We start from the raw sequence: 26396 nt of genomic DNA, 5'->3' as shown, positions 1-26396 counted from the left end.
GAAATTTTCAGTAATCAATGAAATTTAAAACTGAAAGTACAGATCCACATGGGTTCACTCATGCATTCTATGAGAGAATTAAAGAAGAAATTGTATAAATTTTCTATTATGTTTAGTGAAAGAAACACGAAAAATTTTTCAGCTCATTCTATGAAGTATATTACAGACCAATATCACTAATGAACATAGATGCAAAAATTCAATAAAATATTAGCAAATTAATCACAGCAGGGTTGCAGCATATAAAGGTAGTACATGAAAGTCAATCACTTTCCTGTATACCAGCAATGAACCAGTACAATTTGAAATTTTAAATAATTCCATTTACTTAGTAATCCCCCAAAATGAAATATTTAGGTATATATCTAATATATACATACAAGATCTATATCAGGAAAACTATAAAACTCTGATGAAACTAAGAATTTAAATACATGGAGAGATTTTTCATGTTAGGGTAGGAAGACTCAATATTGTGAACACATTAGTTCTTCTCCACTTGACCTTTAGATTAATTCTAGTAAAAACCCAGCAAGTTGTATTATTTTTAAAGTTTATATGAAGAGCAAAAGACCCAGAATGGCCAATTACTTTGACAGAGAAGAACAGAGGGTCGATATTACTTTACTTTAAGGCATTCTATAAAGCTGTAGTAATAAAGGTAGTGTTGTATTATTGAAAGAATAGACAAATAGATCAATGAAACCAAATAGAGAGCCTAGAAATAAACCCACATAAAAATAATGTGAACTGATATTTGACAAAGGAGAAGAATACAATGGAGAAAAGATGGTTTTTACAACAAATGATGCTAGAACAACTGGGCATCCACATGCAAAATAAAACAACTAAAAAGAAAAACACAGACCAAATGTCCCTCACAAAAATTAACTCATGGTCAACACTCCAACATATACGCATAGGCAACGACTTTCTCAGTAGAACCCCAGAAACTCAGAAAATAATGTCAAGAGTTAATATGTGGGTGGCATCAAATTAAAAAGCTTCTGTACAGTAAAGGAAACAATTAAGTATGTGAAGAGAGAATTTAAAGAATGTGAGAAAATCTTTGGGTAGCTACTTTTATGACAGAGGATTAATATCTAGTATATATAAAGAACTCAAGAAAATGCCCCAAACACACACACACACACACACACACACAGAAAAACCCAACTAATAAATGGGCAAATGAACTAAACAAACACTTCTCAAAACAAGAAATACAGATGTCCAAAAACATATGAAAAAAAGTTCAACATCTCTAAACAGGGAAATGCAAATCAAAACTACACTGATATTTTTTCTCATTCTTATCAGAATTGCAGCTATCAAGAATACAAACAATAATAAATACTGGAAAGGATGTGGAGAAAAAGGGACATTTATATTGTTGGTGGGATTGTAAATTAGTGCAATCACCATAGAATTCAGTATGGAGATTCTTCAAAAGACTAGGAATGAAACCACCATCTGACCCAGCTATTCCACTCCTTGGTATTTATCCTAAAGAATCAAATTCATTGTGCTATAGTGATACATGTATACTCATGTTTATAGCAGCACAATTTACAGTAGCCAAACTGGAACCAACCCAGGTGATGAATAGATAAGAAAATGTGGTATGTATACTCAGTGGAGTTTTATTCAATTATAGAGAAAATGATACATCATTTGCAGGAAAATGGATAGAACCTGAGAACATTATGTCAAATGAAATAATCCAAATGTTTTCTCTCAAATGTGGGAGCTGTAGAGCAAGGTGGGGGGGTGGTTATCAGTAGAAGAAAGGGACCAAGGGGAGGGGGAAGGAGAGGGAGGGAAAAGGGAGATACTAGGGAATGATATTGACCAAATTATATTGTTATATTGTATGAATGTATGAATATGTAACAATAAATTCTACCATTATGTACAACTATAATGCACCAATAAAAATATGGAAAGAAAGTAATCTATTATAGACTTAACTATAAAAATCAAAACTATTGACACTCATTGAAGATGAGAGAAGATTTGGGTTTGCAGATAACTTTTTAGTGGCAACACCAAAGGCATGAACCATGAATGAAAGAAACAATAAGCTACATTGAAATAAAAAATCTTGCTCTGTGAAAAACACTGTCAAGAGTTTTTGAATAGACGTGCCACAGAGTGGGAGAAAATATTTGTCAAATATGAACTGTTAATATATATATATATATATATATATATATATATATATATATATATATATATAGAAATCCTAAAACTCAATAATAACAACACAACCTGATTAAAAAAAATATATATATAAAAAATATATATATATATATATAAAGAAATCCTAAAACTCAATAATAACAACACAACCTGATTAAAAATTTGGCCAGATAATTTAACAGGTATCTCAACAAAGAAGATACACAAATGATTCATAGGTATATGAAATGATGCTACATATTATATGTCATCAGCCAAATGCAGATTAAAACAACAATGAAATACCAGTACACACCTATTAAAATGCCCCAAATCCAGAACATTGACAACAATAAATGCTATTGAGAATATGGAGCAACAGGAATTCTCATTTATTGCTGGTGGGAATGCAAAATGGTATAAGACATTGTTAGAAGACAGTTTGGTAGTTTTGTTTCGATACAAAAATTGTGTACCTCAGTGAGTTGAAAATTCTGTCCACACAAAAACCTGCACATAAATATTTATAACAATTTTATAAACAATTTGCGAAATTTAGAAGCAACAAAGATGTCCTTCAGTAAGTGAATGGATAAATAAACTGTGGTACATTCAGATAATGGAATATTATTCAGTGCTACAAAGAAATGAGTTATTAAGCCATGAAAAAACCTGGAGGAACCTAAATGCCTATCACTAAGTGAAAGAAGCCAATCTGAAAAGCTATATGCTATATGATTCCAACTATACAGCAATCTGCAAAAGGCAAAACTAAGGAGATAGTAAGAAGATAATGGTGGAGGGGAGGGGTGAATATGTACAGTGTAGGTAATTATTAAGGCAATGGAACTACTCTGTATGATACTATAGTAGGGTTTATGTCATTATACATTTGTCTAAACTCACAGCATGTACAACACCAAAAGTAAATCCTGATGTGAATTATGAACTGTGGATGATAATGATTTGTCTGTATAGGTTCATTGATGGTGACAAATGTATCACTCTTTGGATGTTGATAAAGAGGGAGACAATTCATATGTGGGAGCAGGAGGTATAGGGGATGTCCCTGTACCTTCAACTCAGTTTTGCTGTGAAACCAAAACTTCTAAAAAGTAAAGTCTATTAGAAAAGGGATGGGGAAGGAGAAAGTGAAACCTTGGAAGAATTTTCAACATTGAAAATTTTCAACATTGAAAAATTAGTCTTGGAATAGTTCTGCTACTCCTTGTGAAGATCATTATGGGGTCTAAATGTAAAAGTGAATGTAAACTGGTTTAGAATAAGTCTTGTGTAGGTAAATGAGATAATTTCTTACCTTTTTGATGTAATACAGTGACCTTTAGTCTTTATGCTTCTGGTAGTCTCAGTTTTGGTATTTAGGAAAGTGGAATGACAGTGAATATACTATTTTGTTATTTGCTGAGGCACAGATTTAAATCACATCTACTTTATGAGTTCTGTTTGGGAAAGAGTGACTTAGTTCATGAGTAAGCATGCCTTTTTGTCATCATCTTTTACTCATCTCTTACGTAGTGACACCTGAAAGGTCTAATGGGGCCTCTTATATTTATCTTTTAGCTTCATGCATATTAATTGGGAAATTCTGTGTAGTATTGGTGAATTTGAGAATTAACAGAGATTCATATTGGGCCATTTATTTTCAAAATGTCAAGAATGTATTACATTCATTGTAAATTGAATTTGAACCTTTGCCTCTTAAGGTTTGATTTACCTCTTAAAACTGAGCGTAAAGTGAGAGTTTCCCACCAAGAGTTTAGTTGCTATGTGGTAGAAGGGCAAATGTTTGACCACCTTGTTTACCTAACAGTAATTTTCTTTTTCTCTTTGGGGAAAACATTCAGTGGATATTTTAAGAAGCAGTGACTCTTTTTGATAACAGCAATGATATGAGTAGTATATGACAGCAATCCAGCCAGACACAAATCTGAACTTATTGTGCCATAAAATTAGTATGTAAACATTTGTAGCATTCCCCAAAATGATTGGTCTGTAAGATGGTCAATAGTAATATATGACAATGTACAGAAATAAGTTGGTCATATTTGATGATAAAAGTCTACCTTAAAAATTAAATTAGTCTGGGTATGGTGTTGCATGCCTATAATCCAAGGCACTTGGGACTCTGAGAAAGGAGGATCAAAAGTTCAAGGCCAGCTTGAACTTGACCCTATCTCAAAATTAAATATTAAAAATGGCTGAGGGTATATTTTAGTGGTAAAATGCTCCTAGTTTAATCCACAGTACTGAAAACAATCTTTTTGATCTGATATTAAGAACACTGAAAATATATAGAACATAGAAGGCATCCTCTCCACTATGTAAAAGTGGGCTTTTACTTCACTTAGGTTTAATCCTCACAGACATTCTTCTGTACACATACAGAAATACAAACACCATTTTAGAGTTTAAATTTCTTGCTTTACCCTAGTGGGATAATACAACATACATTTTCCAGCTCTCTTTTATCACTTAATATTAGTAGATTTATGTCCTGTGATATTCCTCAGAGCTTGTAGTATGCTTTGTTCATTTGGCATATGAACAGTCTCCAAAGTGAGATGCAGGATACTGCATTTCTCAATTTGATCATAAAACTTTTTTCACAAGTCTCTTGCAGAAACACTGGTTTGGGAAATAGGATTTGTACTCTTTTCACAATATCTGGGGAAAAAGGGTAGGGATTCTGCTTTAGGATGAAGTTAATGATGAGTTGCTTATAAAATTGTTTTTTATGTGACTTTCTTGTTTAGATCTGATAGTCAAGTGTATTGGTGAAGAAACCAAGTATGAGAGCATCAGGCTTCTGTTTGATGGTTTACAGCAGCCAGTACTCAACAAACAGGTAAAAGTCATTAAAGCCAGTTGAAAAGTGTTGGTTAGGTTTGCTGACTGACCCAATAGGGTGTCTGCTATATGATTAACTGTGTGACATTATACTAAATCAAGGCAATGTAATTTAATTATTCAGATAGAAAAGTAGTTTTTTGTTTGTTTTATGGATATTGGGGATTGAACTCAGGAGCACTTGACCACTGAGCCACATCCCCAGCATATTTTTTGTATTTTATTTAGAGACAGGGTCTCACCGAGTTGCTTAGTGCTTCACTTTTGCTGAGGCTGGCTTTAAACTCCCAGTCCTCCTGCCTCAGCCTCCCAAGCCACAGGCGTGCGCTATTGTGACTGGCAGAAAAGTGTTTTATTTGTATTAATCCTTCTTTGATGATTACCTTTTTTTTTCCTTGGTGACATAAATTTAAAATGTATATTCATTGTAGAAAATATGAAATATATAGAAAATTCATGAAATAAAAAATTTAAAATTAGTAATTCTAAAATTAGAGTCACATAGAGTAACCACACTTAACATTTTATGTGTGTAGTCTAATACATTTTATGTAGATCTTCATACACTTACAGTTTAATATCTGTTTGTTTATTTAAAATTGACATAAATTTTAAAAAAAAATATTTAACATAAAAATGGGTCAGGCATAGTAATAAAACATTCACATTCAAATGTATACCTACCATGCATTTTAAGAATGGAACATTATTAGTACAGTCTAAGCTTTTGTGCCTGTTTTACATTGTCAATCCTATTTTTTTGTGCTCTAGCTTACTTATGTTTTATTGGACATTGTGATACAGGAACTGTTTCCAGAGCTCAATAAGGTAATTAAAAGCTATAATGTTATTTGTTATTCTCTTAATGGTGTATTCACATTTATTTTAGTTTGGGACACAAAAGTTATGGAAACCCTCATGACTGTGACATTTAAAAATTGAACAACCTCAAAAAAATGGTTCTTTATAGTTTCTTTATTCAATATGCCCAAGAATGGAGTAAATATGAGGTGACAGGGACTGAATGGCCAGAATACATCCCTTCTTAATTACAAGCAGAAAAGGGACCTTTTATGGTCTTCTCAAAGGAAGATGTAAGTTTAAGTCTTAGCATTAGAATCCATTCTAATGCTTCATCCAAGCTCTTTAAATTGTCATCTGCAACATTTTATGCTGTGCAAGTTAAAGACTTAAATATTTTCTGAAGCAGTTGAGTCTACAAAACCAAGAGCAAAAATGAATTGGAATTAGAGTGTGGTAATTTATTATTATATTTAGTCTTTAGTATTTCAATCTTAGAAAAAAGGTTTAAGCCATTATTTTCTACTATTTTTTGACTACACCCTTTGGGTGAAAAGGTTATTATTTAACGTGAGGATATTGTAATGAAATATTACTTTTGTAGAGTAGGCAAAATGAAATTTGGACTATTTATTAATCATAAGCTTTCAAATTATAATAATATTAAATGTATTTTTAAAAAAAGAACAGCAGTTATGAGCATTTTGTTTGATTGCATTAGAATCACTACCAGGAAGCCATCACCTCTGAGATTTTGTCATGTTTGTTGCCACTTTCTCCTAAGACATAGATTTTTTGTGCTGCATATTTCAGCAGATTTCTTTTGGTTTTCTGTGTATGTGTGTTTTAGGTTAGAATTTTAATATATTGTTAGACAGTTGTTTAATTTAATGCATTGTTAGGAAATTCACAAATAAACCCTATCCTTTTGTCTTCTATTAAATGGACTTATTTTTACTGTAGGTACAAAAGGAAGTTACCTCCATGACGTCCTGGATGTAAACATTTGTATTTGGTGTAGAATATCCAGTTAAAATTTCTCCTATGCTAGTATAATAGCAATGTGCTTTTTGCTTTTACTTTTGTATATTTTTGTATATATCATGTACTTCAGTGTCTGAAATTTTGATTATTTTTTGTTTTAATAAAGACTAACACAGACTTAATAATGATTAAAAGTGATTGGTATTCATAGCTTTTCATTTTGTGTCTGTTATCTAAATTTTTTAGAACACGTCACTTACTGCCTTCCCTGCCCCTCCCCCTGCTGGGAATTGAACTCAAAGCCTTTCTCATGCTAGGGGAGCACTCTACCAACTGTGCTACATCTGCAGCCTCACTTATCATTTTTTAAAAGAGACAATTCATAATCTCTTTAGAGCAAACAGCAAAAACTGATAATCTTTTGTATCACTTTGAAAATAATTATGTTTAGTGTGGAGAAACAGTTTAGATATGACTAGTTTCTAATTTGTAGTGTTAATACATTTTAGTAGATTTGTATTTTTCTTCTCTCTGCCCCATATTCCACATAGTTAACTATGTGTCTGTAAATAAAACTCCTGTATGAGTTTTTCATAACACAGAAGTCCTTCATGTTCTTGCTGGGTGACTGGCAAGTGATGGCCTTATATACTTGCAGCTGTTTGTGATTTTGCCCTGAAGTGTATGTTAACTGTCTTCTAAAAGTTGTTGTATGATTTAGGCAAGTGGTTTTAGGTTTATGTTGTTTATTATCACTTCAAAAGAAAAATATAGAATTAACTGTATTTCTTGAGCAAAGTTAGTCTAAAAAGTTATTCAATTTTATTTATTTATTTTTATTCTAATTTGTTATATATGACAGCAGAATGCATTACAGATCATATTACACATATAGAGCACAATTTTTCATATTCTGATTGTATACAATGTATATTCACACCATTTGTGTCTTCATACATGTACTTAGGGTAATGATATCCATCTCATTCCACCATCTTTTCTAACCCCATGCCCCCTCCCTTCCCCTTCCACCCCTCTGCCCTATCTAGAGTTCATCTAACCTCCCTTGCTCCCCCTCCCAACCCCACTATGAATCAGCCTCCTTATATCAGAGAAAACATTCAGCATTTGGATTTTTTGGATTGGCTAACTTCACTTAGCATTATATTCTCCAACTCCATCTATTTACCTGCAAATGCCATGATTTTATTCTCTTTTATTGCTGAGTAATATTCCATTGTGTATATATATCACATTTTTTTAATCCATTCATTTACTGAAGGGCATCTAGGTTGGTTCCACAGTTTAGCTATTGTGAATTGTGCTGTAGTAAACATTGATGTGGCTGTGTCCCTCTACTATGCTGTATGGGTATAGACCAAGAAAAAGCAGTCATGAAATTCATCTGGAAAAATTAAGAGACCCAGAATAGCTAAGGCAATGCTTAGGAAGAAGAGTGAAGCAGGTGACATCACTGTAGCAGATCTTAAACTATACTACAGAGCAATAGTAACAAAAACAGCATGGTAATGGCACCAAAATAGACTGGTAGACCAATGGGGACAGAATAGAGGACACAGAGACTAACCCACATAATTACAGTTATCTTTATATTAGACAAAGGCGCCAAAAACATACATTGGAGAAAAGATAGCCTCTTCAACAAATCTTGCTGGGAAAACTGGAAATCCATAAGCAAAAAAAATGAAATTAAACCCCTGTCTCTCACCATACACAAAACTCAACTCAAAGTGGATCAAAGACCTTGGAAATAAACAGACACCCTGCGTCTAATAGAAGAAAAAGTAGGCCCAAATCTCCAGCATATTGTATTAGGCTCCTCCTTCCTTAAGAGATTATTTTAAAAGATGCAGTGTTTAGAATTCTACTTGGAATTCCTTGCCATGTTAATACTTTCTTTTCTTGAAACAAAGTTGTCAAGGTTGAATATTTTGCATGAGCTTCAATCATTTATTAGACACAAAATTGCATAATATGGGAACTCTTAATATAATTGGGAAATGGAAATATTTAGTTATACTATTTGTTTTTTTCTTCTAAGGTTTCAAAAAATGCTTATGAGGTGCTATGAATTTTTGGAAAGTTTTCTAATAGTTCTATTATCTTTGTAAATATTTGAAAATTTAAAAATATGTACAAGTTTTTTAGTGCTTTCTTCTTTAATATCAAGCTTAAGTTCTTACTAGTTTCTCAGGCACAGGAGAAAAATTAATCAGGCTAACTTCACATTTAGAGTATCACCCTTTATACCTTTTTTTTTTTTTTTTTTTAACTCAAATTACTTCGTGAAAGGTTCTTATCTCCAAATACAGTCACTTTTGGATTTAAGATTTCACTGTATGAATTTGGGGAAGACATAGTTCAGTTCATAGCAATGGGTGGGCTCTATTTAAGGAAAATATGATGCATAAAAGTCTGTTCATACAAAATTAATAAATCATTCACATTATAAAAGGGGAAAGGAGCTAAAATGCATTCCCTGTTATCTGCCAGGCTTTTAATATACAGTATCACATTGTCATGTTAACTGTGAAAGTGTTACTCCTATTTTGTAGGTGAGAATATTGGGGCCAGAGAGAACTGTGAAGATAAAATTCAAACTTAGATTCCTCTAGTCTTTTTTTTTTTTTTTGAACTAGAAGCTAAGAACTTTCTTTTTTTCTTTTTTTTTAATTGATTGTTCAATTAATATCATATTTCATACTTTACATACATATCATATTTCATACTTTAGAGTCAAGTGGGTTATGAACTCCCATTTTTACCCCATATACAGATTGCAGAATCACATCGGTTACACATCCACATTTTTACATAATGCCATATTAGTAACTGTTGTATTCTGCTACCTTTCCTATCCTCTACTATCCCCCCTCCCCTCCCCTCCCATCTTCTCTCTCTATCCCATCTGCTGTAATTTAATTCTCTCCCTTGTTTTTTTCCCTTTCCTCTCACAACCTCTTATATGTAATTTTGTATAACAATGAGGGTCTCCTTCCATTTCCATGCAATTTCCCTTTTCTCTCCCTTTCCCTCCCACCTCTTGTCTCTGTTCAATGTTAATCTTTTCCTCCTGCTCTTCCTCCCTGCTCTGTTCTTAGTTGCTCTCATTATATCAAAGAAGACATTTGGCGTTTGTTCTTTAGGGATTGGCTAGCTTCACTTAGCATACTCTGCTCTAATGCCATCCATTTCCCTGCAAATTCCATGATTTTGTCATTTTTTAATGCAGAGTAATACTCCATAGTGTATAAATGCCACATTTTTTTTTTTATCCATTCATCTATTGAAGGGCATCTAGTTTGGTTCCACAGTCTTGCTATTGTGAATTGTGCTGCTATGAAAATCGATGTGGCAGTATCCCTGTAGTACACTCTTTTAAGGTCTTCAGGTAATAGTCCGAGAAGGGCAATAGCTGGGTCAAATGGTGGTTCCATTCCCAGCTTTCCAAGGAATCTCCATACTGCTTTCCAAATTGGCCGCACCAATTTGCAGTCCCACCAGCAATGTACAAGAGTACCACTTTCCCCACATCCTCGCCAGCACTTGTTGTTGGTTGACTTCATAATGGCTTCTAATCTTACTGGAGTGAGATGGTATCTTAGGGTGGTTTTGATTTGCATTTCTCTGACTGCTAGAGATGGTGAGCATTTTTTCATGTACTTGTTGATTGATTGTATGTCCTCCTCTGAGAAGTGTCTGTTCAGGTCTTTGGCCCATTTGTTGATTGGGTTATTTGTTTTCTTATTGTTTAATTTTTTGAGTTCTTTGTATACTCTGGATATTAGGGCTCTATCTGAAGGGTGAGGAGTAAAAATTTGTTCCCAGGATGTAGACTCCCTATTTACCTCTCTTATTGTTTCTCTTGCTGAGAAAAAACTTTTTAGTTTGAGTAAGTCCCATTTGTTGATTCTAGTTATTAACTCTTGTGCTATGGGTGTCCTATTAAGGAATTTGGAGCCCGACCCCACAATATGTAGATGGGAGCCAACTTTTTCTTCTATCAGACGCAGAGTCTCTGATTTGATATCAAGCTCTTTGATCCATTTTGAGTTAACTTTTGTGCATGGCGAGAGAAAGGGATTCAGTTTCATTTTGTTGCATATGGATTTCCAGTTTTCCCAACACCATTTGTTGAAGATGCTATCCTTCCTCCATTGCATGCTTTTAGCCCCTTTATCAAACATAAGAAAGTTTAGTCTTGTGGATTGGTCTCTGTCCTCTATTCTGTACCATTGGTCCACCCACTGGTACCATTGGTACCAGTACCATGCTGTTTTTGTTACTATTGCTCTGTAATATAGTTTGAAATCTGGTATCGCTATACCGCCTGATTCACACTTCCTGCTTAGCATTGTTTTTGCTATTCTGGGTCTTTTGTTTTTCCATATGAATTTCATGATTGCTTTATCTATTTCTACAAGAAATGCCATTGGGATTTTGATTGGCATTGCATTAAACCTATAGAGAACTTTGGGTAATATTGCCATTTTGATGATGTTAGTTCTGCCTATCCATGAACAGGGTATATTTTTCCATCTTCTAAGGTCTTCTTCTATTTCTCTCTTTAGGGTTCTGTAATTTTCATTATATAAATCTTTCACCTCTTTTGTTAGGTTGATTCCCAAGTATTTTATTTATTTTTTTTTGAGGATATTGTGAATGGGGTGGTTGTCCTCATTTCCATTTCAGAATCCTCTAGTCTTCATGTTTCTTCCTGTGGCACTATTAAGAAACTTTGGTTTCCAAAACTAATTATTCTCTGGGTCCCTTTAATTGCAGAGAATCCCTGAGCAGGTTAGAAGTGTTCATCAACCATGACTGTAAACAAGTTTAGGAACTCTCACAAGTGGAGAAGAGATAACCAAATTGTTTTATATGGATTTAATTTTTTTTAAAAGTGGTACTGAAAAAATTAGTGACAATAAAATTTCATTTTTAAGGAAATGTGTTTTAGATAGCTTTCTGCAGGTCATCAGAGCCATTTTAATAGTACAAAATTAAAAACAATTTTAGCTAAAGGATTTTATTTATGTTACTTAAAATCATCTAGTTTACCTCCCCTTCTTCCTCATTCTCTACATATACCTGTGCCCAGAAAAACTTTATGACATTTTCTTCTAGTTTGGGATAGGTTAGTTTCTTGATTGCAAGTGACATATCTTGCTTTTAAAAAAAAGAAAGGGGAAAAAAAGTACAAACTACAGAAAAGCAGTAATGGAGTTGGCTTCAGGACTTACTCAGCACTTAAATAGTATAGTATCAGGTTTCCCTGAGGACATATGCCTAGTACTTGTTTCAGCTTTGTTTTGTTGGCTGTCATTTCATATGTCTTCATGTGGGAAGGACAGTTACACACAGTGATAGAATCACACAATGATACACGGGGGCGGGGGAAGAGTTTGTGTCTCTCTGCATTTATAAACATATAAAAGCTTGTTGAAGGATTCTTACTGTCTTGACAGGTCACCTGCCTATCCTTGGGCCAATAACTTGGACCAAGGATATAATCCTTAGGGCTTGGTCAGATTGTAATTAGTCAATCTTCCAGAACTATGTGGGCTAGGAGAGGCATAGTATCTCCTAAAGTAAGAGTGGGACTCTTCCCAGAGTGAGGGGAGAGAGTGGAGACTATTAATTTTTTCTTGCAAGGTTTCAAAAAATACTTATGAGGTGCTATGAATTTTTGGAAAGTTTTCTAATAGTTCTCTTATCTTTTAAAATATTTGAAAATTAAAAATGTGTACAAGTTTCATAATGCTTTAATATAGACAAATAGTCACATGGATTTGTACTTGGGGAGAATATTAATTTAGTTATCTGTCTCTTCTACTCAGTTGTGAACACTCTTAAGTGCAGGGATGTGTCTTATTCATCCTTGTATCTTCTGTTTATGGCTTAGCAGTACCTGGCAAAAGAAAGTGATAGACACAATAAGACTATTTTGGGGATGTTAGCTAAGGGAAAATGTACAAGAAGATATTAGGAGGCAGGGGTGTGGTCCATAATGGAGGTCTCTCACCTTTTGTATAGCTATTACCAAAATGAAAGAAATGAAGAGACCATGGCACTCACCTCTAGCCATGGTCCTGAACGATTCTACAGGTAAGGTGATCAGTCAGTTCACCCTGGGATACCACTCACTCACCTTGGGACACCACTCGCTCGTGCTTGTCCTTCCAGGTACCAAAACCAGAGGAATAAAGAGGCATATCAGGAAAATAAGAGCAGCAGAAATGGATGATGGGAGAGAGAAAGGAAAAGGGACTGTTACGTATGACCACTGAAAAATTATGAGGGGGCTTAAAGACTGGTTGGAGGTTTGACTTATTTGTTTTACAGTGTATACATGTTTCAAAACATCATGTTTTATACTATTAATATATACATTTTTAAATTTATCAATTAAAATTAAAAATTTAAAATAAAAGTATGTTTTTATTTTATTTTACTTTTTGGGGGGTACCAGGGATTGAATTCAGGGGCACTCTACCACTGAGCCACATCCCCAGCACTATTTTATATTTTATTTAGAGACAATGTCTCACTTAGTTGCTTAGTGCCTTGCATTTGCTGAGGCTGGCTTTGAACTTGCAATCCTCCTGCCTCCACCTCCAGTTTGCTGGAATTACAGGCTTGTGCCATTGCACCTGGCCAAAAGTATATTTTTAGATAGAACAAGAAAACGTGTATGATACGTCAAGCTCATTTCAAAACAATAGAGTACATGAAAGTGAGGGAAAAAATTAAAAACTTAAAAATGTCTAAAAAATAAAAGGTGGGTATTGGTTATTTTTGTTTGTTTTTTAACTCTATTTAATAATGCAAGGAAGGCAAGTGTAAAAGAGATGTGGCTGTGTGGACCCTGACAAATATAAATTAGGTTAGGGTGGTCAGGGAAGCTGAACCTTAGGAGGGAATGGCATTTCTAAAGCACTGGGGTTTGTCAAATTACACTAAGTGCTCATTGGTACTCTTTGTCTTCATTTTCTGTATTAGAAGTTGAAAATATTCATATAGTCTTAATAATGATCTTTCACAAATGTGTATTCATGTCATTTTTACAGTGTATTAATACTTCTAATAAGCATTTTTCTCCCTCAAGTAGGTACGCCTGGCATTAAACTTATGGCTAGTACCTGATGGACGTTAGCAGTTGTTTCAGCTTTAATATTGACTCATATCTTGATTTATTTCAAACTGGGTGACAATCTATTACAGGTGATAAAATTTAAGTATGGAAGTGTCTGTGTGATTCATTTTTCTATCTAAGAAATTATTTTCTAACATATTTAAAATGTGAATATTATTGGCTTCCACATGAGCTCTGTAACACCAGCCTCACTTACCTGCATTGTTATGGGCTTACCTTAATGGGACAGGGAGGAGTAGAGTTAAGCGTTGATAAGCTATTCAAGAAAGCAGTGGCCTGTATTCTCCATGCTGCAGTTCCAGAGAAACAGTGACAGGTTACATTGCTAGTTCCTTCATTATGACTTTATTCTACAGTAATGCCTGGGATCTCAGGTTTTTTAACCTCATGTTTTCAGTTTTATCCAGAGATAGATTTTCAATGAGGAATAACGTAAGGCTAGATGAAGAAAAGTTGAGCAGAGTAATAATATTATATGTGTTGTAGAAGAGCAGGAATGAGTATAAATATTTCTTAGTTATGACACAAAAGTTGCAATCGTGCAATCAAAGTTTAACAGTGTGATAAGTTATGTGAGGTTTTTCAGGAACATTATTTGTATTTATGCTAATATGTAGATTATGATATTTTAAAATTTTTTTAGTTGAACACAATACCTTCATTTTATTTATTTATTTTTATGTGGTGCTGAGGATTGAACCCAGCACCTTGCATGTGCTAGGCAAGCGCTTTATCATTGAGCCACAATTCTAACCCCAAGATTACAGTTTTATCAGTAAAATAAAATGTTTATTCTTCAAATTATTAAGTTTATTTACTTAATCTGTATGACTTAGTTTTTAGAAATCAAATTAAAAACAAGCTCAATTAAATTTTTTTTAATTTTTATTACAAAATAATAATTTAAATATCCTAAAGGATAATTTTATTACTCAAACACAAATTATAGTTCTTTTTTTTTTAACCAGAAAAAAAGGCATTTTTGGCATTCATGAAAATCTGTATGTCACACATATGAATATTTACATAGTTGGGGAGAAAGTTAAGAACTCAATAGTGTTTTCAAGGCAGAAGTTAATGTTTTTTTGTTTTTATATCATTTTATACATATTTTTGTACATGAAAATTCTTAGAGTATTCACAGGGGGCATTTCACCTTTTTTTTTTTTTTTTGGTGATTGAACTTGGGAGCACTTAACCACTGAGTCACATCCCCAGCTCTTTTTTGTATTTTATTTAGAGACAGGGTGTCACTGAGTTGCTTAGGGCCTTGCTAAGTTGCTGAGGCTGGCTTTGATCCTCCTGCCTCAGCCTCCTGAGCCGCTGGGATAATAGGCGTGCACTACCATGCCTGACCCAAGTTCACATTCCAATTTTGATTGTCCAAAATTAGAACAGCAGAAGCCCATGGTACTTGGAAGAGGGGCTGTTAGTTTCCACTATGGAAGCTAAAAGGCCAGAGTTAATTTGTCAGGTGTCTACCTTATGAAAGGCATTCTGGGCCTGAATCAGGTTCAACTAGTTTAAATGTTTCCATCTGGATGGAAACAAGATAGCAAGGCACAAGGGCAGTCAAGGCCCCTCCTAGGTGTTCCCTGCATTGGAGGTGAGCCCTGCAGCACTGTAACCTTGGTCCAGGACTTTCAGTGCAGGGGTGTGTGTATACCAGGACCACACCTGTGCCAGGATTTTAGCTATGACTTACTTCCTTTCTTGTTGGCTATTTTTTAGGCTGGCTGTCTATGCTTTTTGATGATTTTTGAAAACTAGCTAATATCCTGTCTCTGCTTACAGAGATTTGTGTTTGTTTTTGCATCTACCTGTCCTAATGAATAATAATTTTCATTGCTGTTTGCTGTTTTCAGTATGCCAGGCATCTTTGTCACAGGTGAATTCATTGTTTACATGCCCTAGCTAACTTATTGGTTAACTGAATGTTTTTTTGTGTGAATTGTTTAGGTTCTTAGATTCTCAGAAACATGACTCACTAGATATTTGAATTCCTCCAATTTGTTATTAAAGTCGAAAGCTCCTCTTCTTGACTGCATTAAATAAGAAAACTAGTTCCTTTTGTTTTTGCCGGAGTGGAGCCAAAGGAACCTAAAATGTATCCTGTTTTGCCAGTACACACACAAAAATTAAATATAACCTTTCATTTGCAAAATATTTAGGACACAGAATCCGTTGGTTGGTTCAGGAGTGTTGCAGCTGATCATTCTGGGAAGGATTATGGATTGAGTTGTGTCTATCCAAATGATGTGGAAAGTTCTATGGCAGGAGTTCAGTCTAACCCTAGCTACTGTGAATGTAACCTTAATTGGAAATAGGTTTATGCAGATAATGAAGATGAAGTCATTAGAGTGGGCCCTCATCCAGTCTGACTGATGACCTTATAAAAAGAGGAAGTTTGGGGAGAGACAGACATGAGGGAGGAGGATGTAAAGACATGGAGACAATAGGATCTATAAACCAAGGGTTCTTGGGGCTTCCAGATGCTGAGGGAGAGCCATGGAACAGATTCTCTCTGAGAGCTCTCAGGAGGAACCAACACCGCCAACTTGATCTCAGACTTCTAGGCTCCAGAACTGTGAGACAAAGTATTTGTCATTTAAACCATCCAGTTGTGGTCCTTTGTTGTAGCAGCCCAGGAAAATAATACTAATAAAGGAACATTTTCCTAATATGGGCCAATAGTTATGGTTGCTTGCCAAGCCATACATCCATCAAAAGTCATACTCCCCGAAGGAGCAACTTTTTCTAATTTAACAATCTAAACTTCCTTCTGAGACACCCACCTTACTTTTTTGTGGCAAACTGCTGCTGAATGAATGTTTTTTATCTGCAGTCAGAATGTTTGCATCACTACAAGATTCACTATTACTAATAACATTGTAGCATTAGGTGGTTGGGCCTTTGGGAGATGGGATAAATACCCACAAAAAGGACCCTTGAGTTGGCTTGCCTCTTCTATTATTTGAGAACACAGTGAGTGCCATCTGTGAAGCAGTAAATGAGCCCCTCACCAGACACCAAATCTGCCAGCACCTTGATCTTGGACTTCCCTGCCTCTAGAACTGTGAGAAATAAATTTCTGTTGTTAAACTATCCATTCTATGGTATTTGTTATAGCAGTGCAAACAGATTAAGATAGCTACCAAATGTTTGTTTTTTAATTTTTATTAACTCTAAGTTGTTTTAATATGGCTGATAGAGGTGTTAACAAAGTCAGTCTACTGCATTACTGGAATTTTTGAGAAAGATTCTTAGGCATATGACCAGGTCATTTAAGTTAACTATAATCCACACCACTAGCTCAGACATTTTATTTTTAGGAAATCATGTACAGGCCTCAAAACCATTTCTTTATTAGATTCTGTGAACAAAACCGGAAAACACAGTAGTCTTCCTTTAAAAATTACTTTTCTCTCTTAGAAATGGCATGCATTTTTCTTCTCATTTTTGGAGTGGAAGGAGGGAAAGAAGGGTTATCAGATGGCGAAGAGCTTATGATAAGAAAAATGATACCAGTGAAAAATTTTCAAGAGTTTTTCTTCAATCTGTTGTCTTGGGTAACAGGTATCTGAGAAGAAATAATCACCAAAGACAAAGGAGCATATTTCAATTTTATTGTTTGGAATCTACAATTACAAAGTGGTCCAAGGTCATTTCTCATACACCACTGCACAATACATATACACATATTTAGAAAACTTACAAAAATGTTCTTTACAAAAATGTGCTCTAAGACTTATCGTAGTTTACTGGCCAAGCATAAAAAATATACCCAAAATGCACCTTTCTCTATTTTTTTTGTACATTCTTATTGATATTTATTGATTTATAGCTAATCTTATATGCATAGAACTAAGGGCATTATTTTACTGCAACAAACTTTATAAAAAGGTTATAAAGTTTAAAAGTACTTAATATTTGTAAACACTGAGAAACAAACATACTCCCTCTCCAAATGTCCAGCTGTCCTGTGCTCGCTATTTTCAAGGTGAAGGTTCCCATTGCTTGTTGAATTAATGATGCCATGCTAAGCAGGCTCACCTGCACCCACTACCACCTTAAGGAAGTATTTGTTCTTTCATCAGTATGGGTATTTGCTGAGCATCCAGTCTGGGGCCCCCTAACTGCAGATGTTCTCATATCTGGACTTGAGAGTGACTTACAGTGATTGTTTATTTTTTGAGGCAGAGTGACTTCAAATATCTTGTGTACACAATTTTTAAAATCAGTTGTCTTCCAGAACTCTGGATTTTCCATAATGTGTGTAGTGTGACTAGAGTAAGTACAGTGCTGGTATCTTGGGGAGGGACAGGTGCAGGTTTAGAATTAGTTTATTTTACAAAGTTCTCTTCTCATGACACTCATGTTAAGAAGAAAGAAGGAAAGAGCACAGAGGCAGAGCTGATGGAATCTCATAAAATTAATAACAGCCAATACTGTTTGTCAAGCACCATGCTAATCCTCTCTGGCAAATATTTATCTAACATCTAAACGCCCTTTATAAAGCTCTTTCTTTTCTGTAATCTAAGTCAGTCTTGGCATCCTGTTCTTCCCTCCCCTTTTTATCTCCTGTCCCTTGACTGCCTTTTGAAACCTCTGGTCTTTCCCATTACCTGCTTCACAGTTTGTTTGCTGACTCATCAAAGGTACATAGTGATGAGACAGAGAGTGCTATCCTGTGTTTACTCATTGAACTTGCTACTACAGCAGGAGGCAAAATGGGCGTGGGCTGGGGCCAGTTGAGACCAGAAGTAAAGACTTCTCATCCATGAACTTGGGGCCATTGATAGTCAGAAAGAGGAGACTATTGAGTATCAGACTGAACAGCAACTTGATGTAGTTGAAATAGCATTGGATTTTAGGTCCGGTCTTGGATGTGTCCCTTAGCTTCCATCAAGTCAACCCTTTTCTGAGCTTCTGTTTCCTCATGTGTCAAATGGGGAAAACCCCCCAAAGAAAGTAATGGGTATTAAATGAGACCATGTATTTAAAACTTCCTTATAAATTATTAAGTTCTATGTAAACATAAGTTGTTGGATGGATTAGAAATGGATATAAAGGAAAAAATAATTTTTATGGTTTAAAGTTCTATAGTTTAAATTTTTATTGATATTTGGATATGTAACTAAATATGGTTAGGTTTTTCCTGATAAAGCCCTATTTATTTTCTTTCTCTATCTGTTCACTAAGTTGCTGATCCTGAGTGATGATATCAGTCTCTTGTGTTCACAGTGCTCTAAGCTTCAGCTTCTAGGAGCCCACGGGTAGGTCTGTGCTATCACAAAGCCAGGTCCTAAGAGGCAGGTCTGAAAATCTCTCAGAAAAAAAGTCAGTTTCTCATTAATGGCAAGGAGATTTTGTTGACTATTGGTATAAAACAAGGATCACTGCCAAAAATGAAAGAAATATTAAAGAAGAACTTCCATGGCAATGACTTCCTGCAGAAAACTTGATCCGACCTTCAACTGCTGGATAAATTACTTTCATTTTTAAGATGTATTGAGAAACCACGTTGATATCTTGGTCACCTGGAAAAATACATATTTTTTAATCTATAGAGAAAGTAATTATCAATTTACAGAGAAAAGGGATATAAAAATATATTTCTTTAAAGCCCTTTGTAATTATAAAAGGGAAGTTAATTCCAGCAATTATATGTCATAGAAAAGAACACTGATGATTATAAATGCAAAGGATTTGGTGTTGATGTTCCAGATGTGAAATGTGCCTGTTGGTCAATGTTGGGTAACTGGGAGAAGTAGAGCTATCTCAGATCTAAGATGTCTCAAGAGAGATCATAACATATCCTTTGAACAAAGGGCATTAGGGAACTGGGTCAAGAGCAAATAGTTGAGAAATAAAAGTGGTTTCCTTTTGCTTGCCTACTCAAAATTATTTTCACAGAATTGATGGGATGGTGGAGGTTTCATTTCCAAAAGAGGGAAGAAATAATAAAGAAATACTACTTTATAGCTATAACGTACCCATGGAAACCCAAATTTATCTAGAAATGAGCACTCCCAAACGTAAAGAACTCTCTGAGTGGTTCTCACCCCTGGGTCATTACATTACAATTGCTGGAAGATTGTAATTTAACCTAGTTACATTTGAATCTCTTAAGAGCTGGGTCTAGGGCATTGGTATTTAATTTAAAATGCTCCTCAAGCTATTCTAATGTGTAGAAAACCCTTAGGTCCCAGAGCTTCCTGGCCTTCTGTAATTCTTCCAACAGCCATCAGTGTGGAGCCCAGTGATGCACAGCCACCATCCTCTTTGTGTCATGTGAGGCTTTGAAGCCTGCCTTTCAATCTTCTATCAAGGAACAGATAGAAGGGGACACACCTTTTCTCCCACAAAGGCTGCCTCCTTTGGCCTGCCTCTGCTTTTACCCTCCATTTCCTACTCTCCTCAGAATAAACAACTAAAATGGCAAGCCCACCATAGTAAAGCTAAGGAGAAACCTGGGTGAACTTCCCAGAGAGGTAAAGAGGCTGTATGTGTGTCGTGAGTGTGCTGCTCTCTGCCCTAGGAAAAGGAAGGGGAAATGTGTTTTATGTCAGTGGACTTCAGGAACGTGGGATGGCTCTCAACTGGATTTCCAAGAATGGGGCTGGTGTATAAAGATACTCAATGAGAAAAATGTCATCTAACATCAGGTATGGGTTGCTCTTATAATTTCCTTTAATCCACTGTGCTGAAGAGAGGGACTTACCCATCCTCTCCTACTTGACCTGTTCACAGTGAAAGCTAATTAAAGAAAGAAAATTTAGATTATTTAATATGATGGTCTTCCATGTCAAATCTAAAGTTCCAGAGATGTGATTTTTCTATAAATGTAAGACTTATTTATATTTCACACTTTAAATAGTGGCTTAGAGGTAGTTAAAAGTTTTAAGCATTTCTGTTTTAAAAGTAGGTTTTCCCTGGGTTTGGATGGATATGTTTGCCTTCCTCGATGCAGTGATGCTGTTTTCCAACAAACAAAGCAAACCAAAAGGGAGTCAGCAACATAGCAAAGCACCACAAGTAGCTCCCCTTCCCAGCCCAGTTCTGTAGTTCCTGAGTACCTCTGGGATAAGGAGAGGAAGAGACAGGTCTACTTACCAGAGTCATGTTTCAATAATTCATCCTTTATCATCTGGAATCCATCTCCACCACTGGCCAAGTAGCTTGGGAGGGTCACCTTATATACCTCATCCATTTTAAGAGGCTCGTAACTGGGTACTCGACACTTAGTGCAAAGGACATCTAATTGGACCACTCTGTCCCCAGGTTTTCGGGAAAGATCATATACCACATGGATTCCTAGAAAATAAATGAATCTATATGTTTTCATGGGATCCAACCAGAGACTTCTATTAACTAAGAAGGGGATTTTGGCCTACATCTGGAATTTGGAACTAGGCTTGGTTCTCCATTAGTTCAAACTTAAGTGAAATTTCATCAAGAGAATGGACATGACACTGCCGCTGCCCTTTCTTGGTTAGCTTCATCCTTGATACCCTCTAGGAGACGTGAGAACCACAGGAAGGGAAAATGGCTCTAGATGAGAATGGGCAAGGTTGATTCTGCAGGGGGAAACCACAACTCTTTCCTCACCCCCAGTTTTTAAATATTGAGTAATTGTTCCAGTAACTTGTGGCTTGGAAAATCAGAAACATATGAGAGGCACAGAGTATTCATAATAATTTTGAAGACTAAAACGTAATAAATAGGGATTGGGTGATTTTCACAAAAGAATGTAGCTACCCAGCACTTTACCAAAACTATCAGACCTACTGTTTCCTTAGCTCCCTCCTGGGAAAATGCCTAGATGTCAGGTTACCCTATAGACAGCAGGCCAGGACCCCATACTGCAGCTGCTCAATCCTGCAGCAACTTGTTCTGCAAAGGGAAGACTCACCAAAGTAAGTCAAGTGGGGCCACTGTGACCTAAAGGCAAAAACTGGGTGCAAAATATGGTCTTGGAGTAAAATAAGATGATTAAGGATTAATTCACTGCTCTGTGAAATTAATTATTGGAGAAATCATTTCAGAAACCCTCAATGATATGACAAGCATTTATTTCTGTTCAATATTCAATGTAATCCAAGAGAATAGTGAGACAGTTTTTCTCATTGCACTTGATACTTGAGGACTTGCCAGGTCATAGTAGGATTAGAGTCAGGTTCCAGTGCCTGTGCAGGCTTCCCCTCCCAGAAATCATCCTTATTAACACTGATTGACACTGCATTCCTGTGAGCCTCCGCATGGTTCCAGGCAATTAATGACTAGAATAGAGGAGAGTATTTTTTGTTTAACAAAGAATATTGAATGTTTAAACAACTAAGATTTTAATAGACCTTAAGGCAGCAGACCTGCTTCATGTTTAGAGGGTCAGCTCCTGTGGAGGGCCCATCTAAGATCCAATTCAGATTTGGCAAATATTGCCTATTGTTTGGGGGCTTTGATCCTAGCCTAATCTCAGTGGTCTAAGAGTCCATAACCATTGAAATATGAGGTAAAGGTGTTGGGTGAGGAAACCCCAAACAAGCCTGGTCACAGAGGTCCTGTCTTGGTGAGCACAAAACTGAGCCAACCATCAAGAAATCCTGTATCACCTTGGATGGGTGACTTACCGCCCACCTGTAGGAACTCTCCTGTGGACTGGCCGTAGCGATACACGCTGTGCTCAAAAGCCTTCTTCAGGGTGGAGCCTTTTAATTGGACCAAGTCAAATGTGCCTCCAAAGGGCAACACAGCAGCCAGGTTCTCCCAGGTAATCGTGCCTGAAGGCAATCCCAGATGAGGGAAGAAGGAAAGTAGCTTGAGAAAACTCTTTACCCTAAGACAAATTTCTCAGGGTCAGCAGAGGAGGTTAGGGGGATATGAGGCTGTTAGAGCAACAACTATGGAAGGAATGGACTGAAAAGCCTTTATTCTACAGTCCACACTGAGCAGGGGTGGAGCTCACTAACAGCTGTGGCTCAGCCTTGGATATCCGGGTTTAGGGCTGTATCTCTAGTAGGTTGTTATCCTTTGCTCAGTTTCTCTGGACAGGCAGTATGTCCCTGCCACCTGTCTCTGTTTGACAATGAAATGAGCTCTGGGTATTACACTAATAATGATTGGATTTGACAGTATATCAAGAGTGTCATGGATATATCTGTCTTGTGAATTTGTTTTACCATATAATATAATCTTGGATATCTGTAAATATGCTAAAATACCAACTTAAATCAATTGTATATCTTTTCTAGCACAAGAGACTGGTAGTTATATCTTTCTCTTTCCAGATGCCAAGGTGGAGGCTGTCAATAATTTGCATAAATCAGCAGCAATTAGTATTTAGCTTTGCAAGTCAGAAATGTAGACCAAGCTTGGGTTCTGCTAACCCTCACTGCTGTGTCTATGTGTGAATACATATGAGAATGCATGTGTGTATCTTTTGGACTCACAGCTAACCCAAACCAAGACACTGACATTTTGGTACATGGCCGACTGCACAGGTGAGCAGAGGAGTATCGGTGCAGGGACCTCAGAAGGGAAGTGGGTCAGAAAGCCAGGGATGCTGGGCCTGGAGAGCATACCATTGTTCTGTTCATCAATTGGTGACCGGATGCCACCTCCATTTAAAATGCACATGGACACATGATTCCAGAACATTTCATCTGGGTGTCTAAGGTTGTTGTTAATCTGCAATAATAGCAAAAATATACATTAGTTGTTTTGAGTCTTCTTCCTCAGGATCAGTTCCAGGAATCTGGTTAGTTCTCCTGAGAAAATAAAACTGTTCTTTCCCTGCTTCTCTGTTCCCAGAGATTCCTCAACTGTCATTAGTCAGAACTAGTTTTATGCGCTATTAGTCATAAAACAATTATTAAACTACTTATCTTCAACTAGTTTATTTATCCTCTGTTAATCAGAAGCAAAAATATGATGTTGTGACCAGTCCCATTTTAGACTCTTAGGAATGGGAAGCTCTTGGCCCCTTCTCCTAAAACCCCTGTCCTTTCAGGCTGGTGGGCCTTAGCAAAATGGTCTCTCAAGGTGTAGCCCTGGTGTTGAGATGGCTCTAGTGTGGACTGGCCTGCAGTGCTGCTCCTCATAGTCTCCTTCAGGACAGGCAGGGACCTCAAGCCCGCTCGGTACAAGACTTCATGCCTATCAGAAACCAGCCTCCATGTGTATGTCCCCAGCCAGGTCCCAACCTGGCAATTTTGGAGACACAGAGAAAGTGTTCTAAAAAAGGAAAATCAGATCCATTCTGACTTTTATTTTATAAAATGTATGTTTAATTTTATAAAATATGTTTAGTTACAAGAAATAAAATGATTAAAAAAAAATACAGCCCAGAAAGTAAAAGTTCTCTTATATTTGCCCCTGCCTTTTTAACAGAGAGGTAAGCACGGCTAACAGACTGGGGTACTTCTTTAGATTTTTCTCTAAACATGTACAAACTGGTTTCCCTCACACTAACTGCAGGATGCTGAGGAGCCAGTATGGTTCTCATCTTTAAAAACATGAATGTTGTCATTTACTTGGCAAACCTTTATTGGGTGTGATTATATTCTAGGCACAGGACAGTGGGCACTACATGCTGATCCCTGACAAAGGAACAACCTCCTGGGTGCCCCTGTGAACCTGTGGGAGTGGTGTATCTGACCTGGGAGACCTCAGTTCAGCATGACTCCCAGGAAGCTACCAAGGCCAGTCTGCCCCCACACAAATGCTCCTCAGGGGTAATCTTGCTCCACTCTTGGTAAAGGACTTATTATTATGATAATAATTGTGCTGTCATTTGGGGAAAGAGGTTTCAGAGACACAAGGTCAGGTTCTCTGGAGCCAAGTGAACAGATCAGAAAAAACCAGTCTTGCCAAGTTAGGGCCAAACAGATGTGTTTTATCTCTCTTCAGGTTGGCTGAGTTTATCTGTGTCTTTGGCTCATCTTACAGAAAGAAAATAATACCCCAAATTCAGACATTCAAGAAGGACACCTTAAAATAGAGGTTTTAATTTTTGTAAAGTAATTGTCACCTAATGTGGTCCAGGCACCTTGCCACCTTAGTGCAAAATCAGCCAAGCTTTTGTCTTTTTTTTTTTTTTTTGTAAAAGAAAACCCCAATTCTGCAACTATCAGTTTGGCCCTAATTGCATCTTCCTTCCTCTCCCCATCTTCCTTCCCTCCCTTCTCTGCCCCTGCAGTAGACTCACCATAGCATCACAGATCAAATTGCCCATGTTACACTCTTTAAAGCGGCATGATTGAGTAGAGCCATCCAGATAGACAATTGTTCTCCCCAGTTCTTGGGTAGAATAATTATCCAATTTTATTCTCCATTTGTTAATGTCTGCTTTGATGCTTGCATCTAGAAGAATAGAAAAGAAGGATTGAAGGAGGGAGGGGGGTGAGGGAGGAAGCCTGTAGTTGAAGCAGATCTCACAATGGGGAAATTCTGGAGGAGGAATCAGATTTTATCCAGCTTACCTACTGTGAGTACACATTTCTTAACCATATGTGTGTACGTTTTGGGTTGGCCATGAAATTTCCTTAGAAACATCTATTTTGTTTCTGAGTCCCAGACAAAAAAAATAAGAAAGACACGACTTCATCTGATGAATAAAGAAACTGAGGACCACTGGACCTGGGCATCTTGCCCATGGCACACAGCCCCTTACTGGATGGGGTGCCAGGATTTGAGCCCTGCTCTTCACCAGTTGAAGCCCTTTGGTTTAATAATTAGCTCTTCTCTGAGCTGAGAGTAGCTTTTGCTTGTCAGAATCAAGCTTTTTAAAAGGCAGAAGAAGCCATGAAGTACAAAGTCTGATGTTGAAAGTACTTGAATAAGCAAATGGGGATTTTGGCCTTTGGGAGTTTTAAATTTCCTTATCTATAAAGGGTAAACTCAAGGAAGAAGCTAGATTTTTCTATTCTCCTGAAAACATTAAACAAAGAAAGGGTAAAATCTAGCCACCTATTTTTTTTGAACTGGTGGAATATTCCTCTGAATTTCACATACCTTCAGGAATGCTGCTATTCAGAAGAATGGGATTTCCATGTGAAGTGATGACATCTCCCTTTTCATCAAACTCAACCTTCAAATAGCCTAGGTATTTGCCAAAAGCATAGGCCTGGACCACAGGAACCTTCCGCCCATCATCGGAGGTGACTATAAATGGGTACTTCCCAACAGGCACCTCTGTACAAGGTGCAGTGCCTGAAATAAAAGAGCCAAAGCTGATCAAGTTAGTCCTTGTATGCGGCTGGCTGCAGGCCAGCAGGCCCCTGGCAGATGACAGTGAGTTTTAAATTGATGATTCACCAGCTGCTGTTCCACATAGCTGTTCTTTCAGAGCCCTGCCTGGGTATTTGCCCATTTCTGAATGCCCCTTTTG

At 36.5% G+C, this 26396-nt stretch overlaps 2 protein-coding genes across 6 annotated transcripts in view; one reads left to right on the top strand and one right to left on the bottom strand.

The window, feature by feature from the left end:
- Nucleotides 1-26396, top strand: part of SNX14 (sorting nexin 14) — a 118935-nt gene that overhangs the window by 91780 nt on the left and 759 nt on the right. For 4 of the 5 annotated variants that reach the window (XM_081294873.1, XM_081294871.1, XM_081294872.1 and 1 more), the window contains 3 exons: nt 4956-5047; nt 5821-5877; nt 6814-7044. In XM_081294873.1, the coding sequence (XP_081150999.1) occupies nt 4956-5047; nt 5821-5877; nt 6814-6852 (188 nt within the window). In that variant the 3' untranslated portion in view covers nt 6853-7044. Of the gene's footprint in view, nt 1-4955; nt 5048-5820; nt 5878-6813; nt 7045-26396 lie in introns of those variants that run through there. The other variant, XM_081294874.1, reaches the window with a different exon arrangement.
- NT5E (5'-nucleotidase ecto) overlaps nt 17620-26396 on the bottom strand; it is a 50013-nt gene continuing 41236 nt past the window's right edge. Inside the window, exons 4-9 of the mRNA XM_081294875.1 lie at nt 26021-26218; nt 25215-25369; nt 23590-23695; nt 22639-22788; nt 21125-21325; nt 17620-19548 (exon numbers count right to left, since the gene is read on the bottom strand). Coding sequence (XP_081151001.1) covers nt 19385-19548; nt 21125-21325; nt 22639-22788; nt 23590-23695; nt 25215-25369; nt 26021-26218 — 974 coding nt within the window. The 3' untranslated portion in view covers nt 17620-19384. The remainder of the gene's footprint in view (nt 19549-21124; nt 21326-22638; nt 22789-23589; nt 23696-25214; nt 25370-26020; nt 26219-26396) is intronic.

This window comes from Spermophilus citellus, assembly GCF_964194105.1.
Source record: "Spermophilus citellus genome assembly, chromosome: 5".
NCBI classification, from domain to species: Eukaryota; Metazoa; Chordata; class Mammalia; order Rodentia; family Sciuridae; genus Spermophilus; species Spermophilus citellus.
The sequence above is the reverse complement of the archived record's forward strand: the minus strand, read 5'-3'. Positions and strand labels throughout refer to the sequence as shown.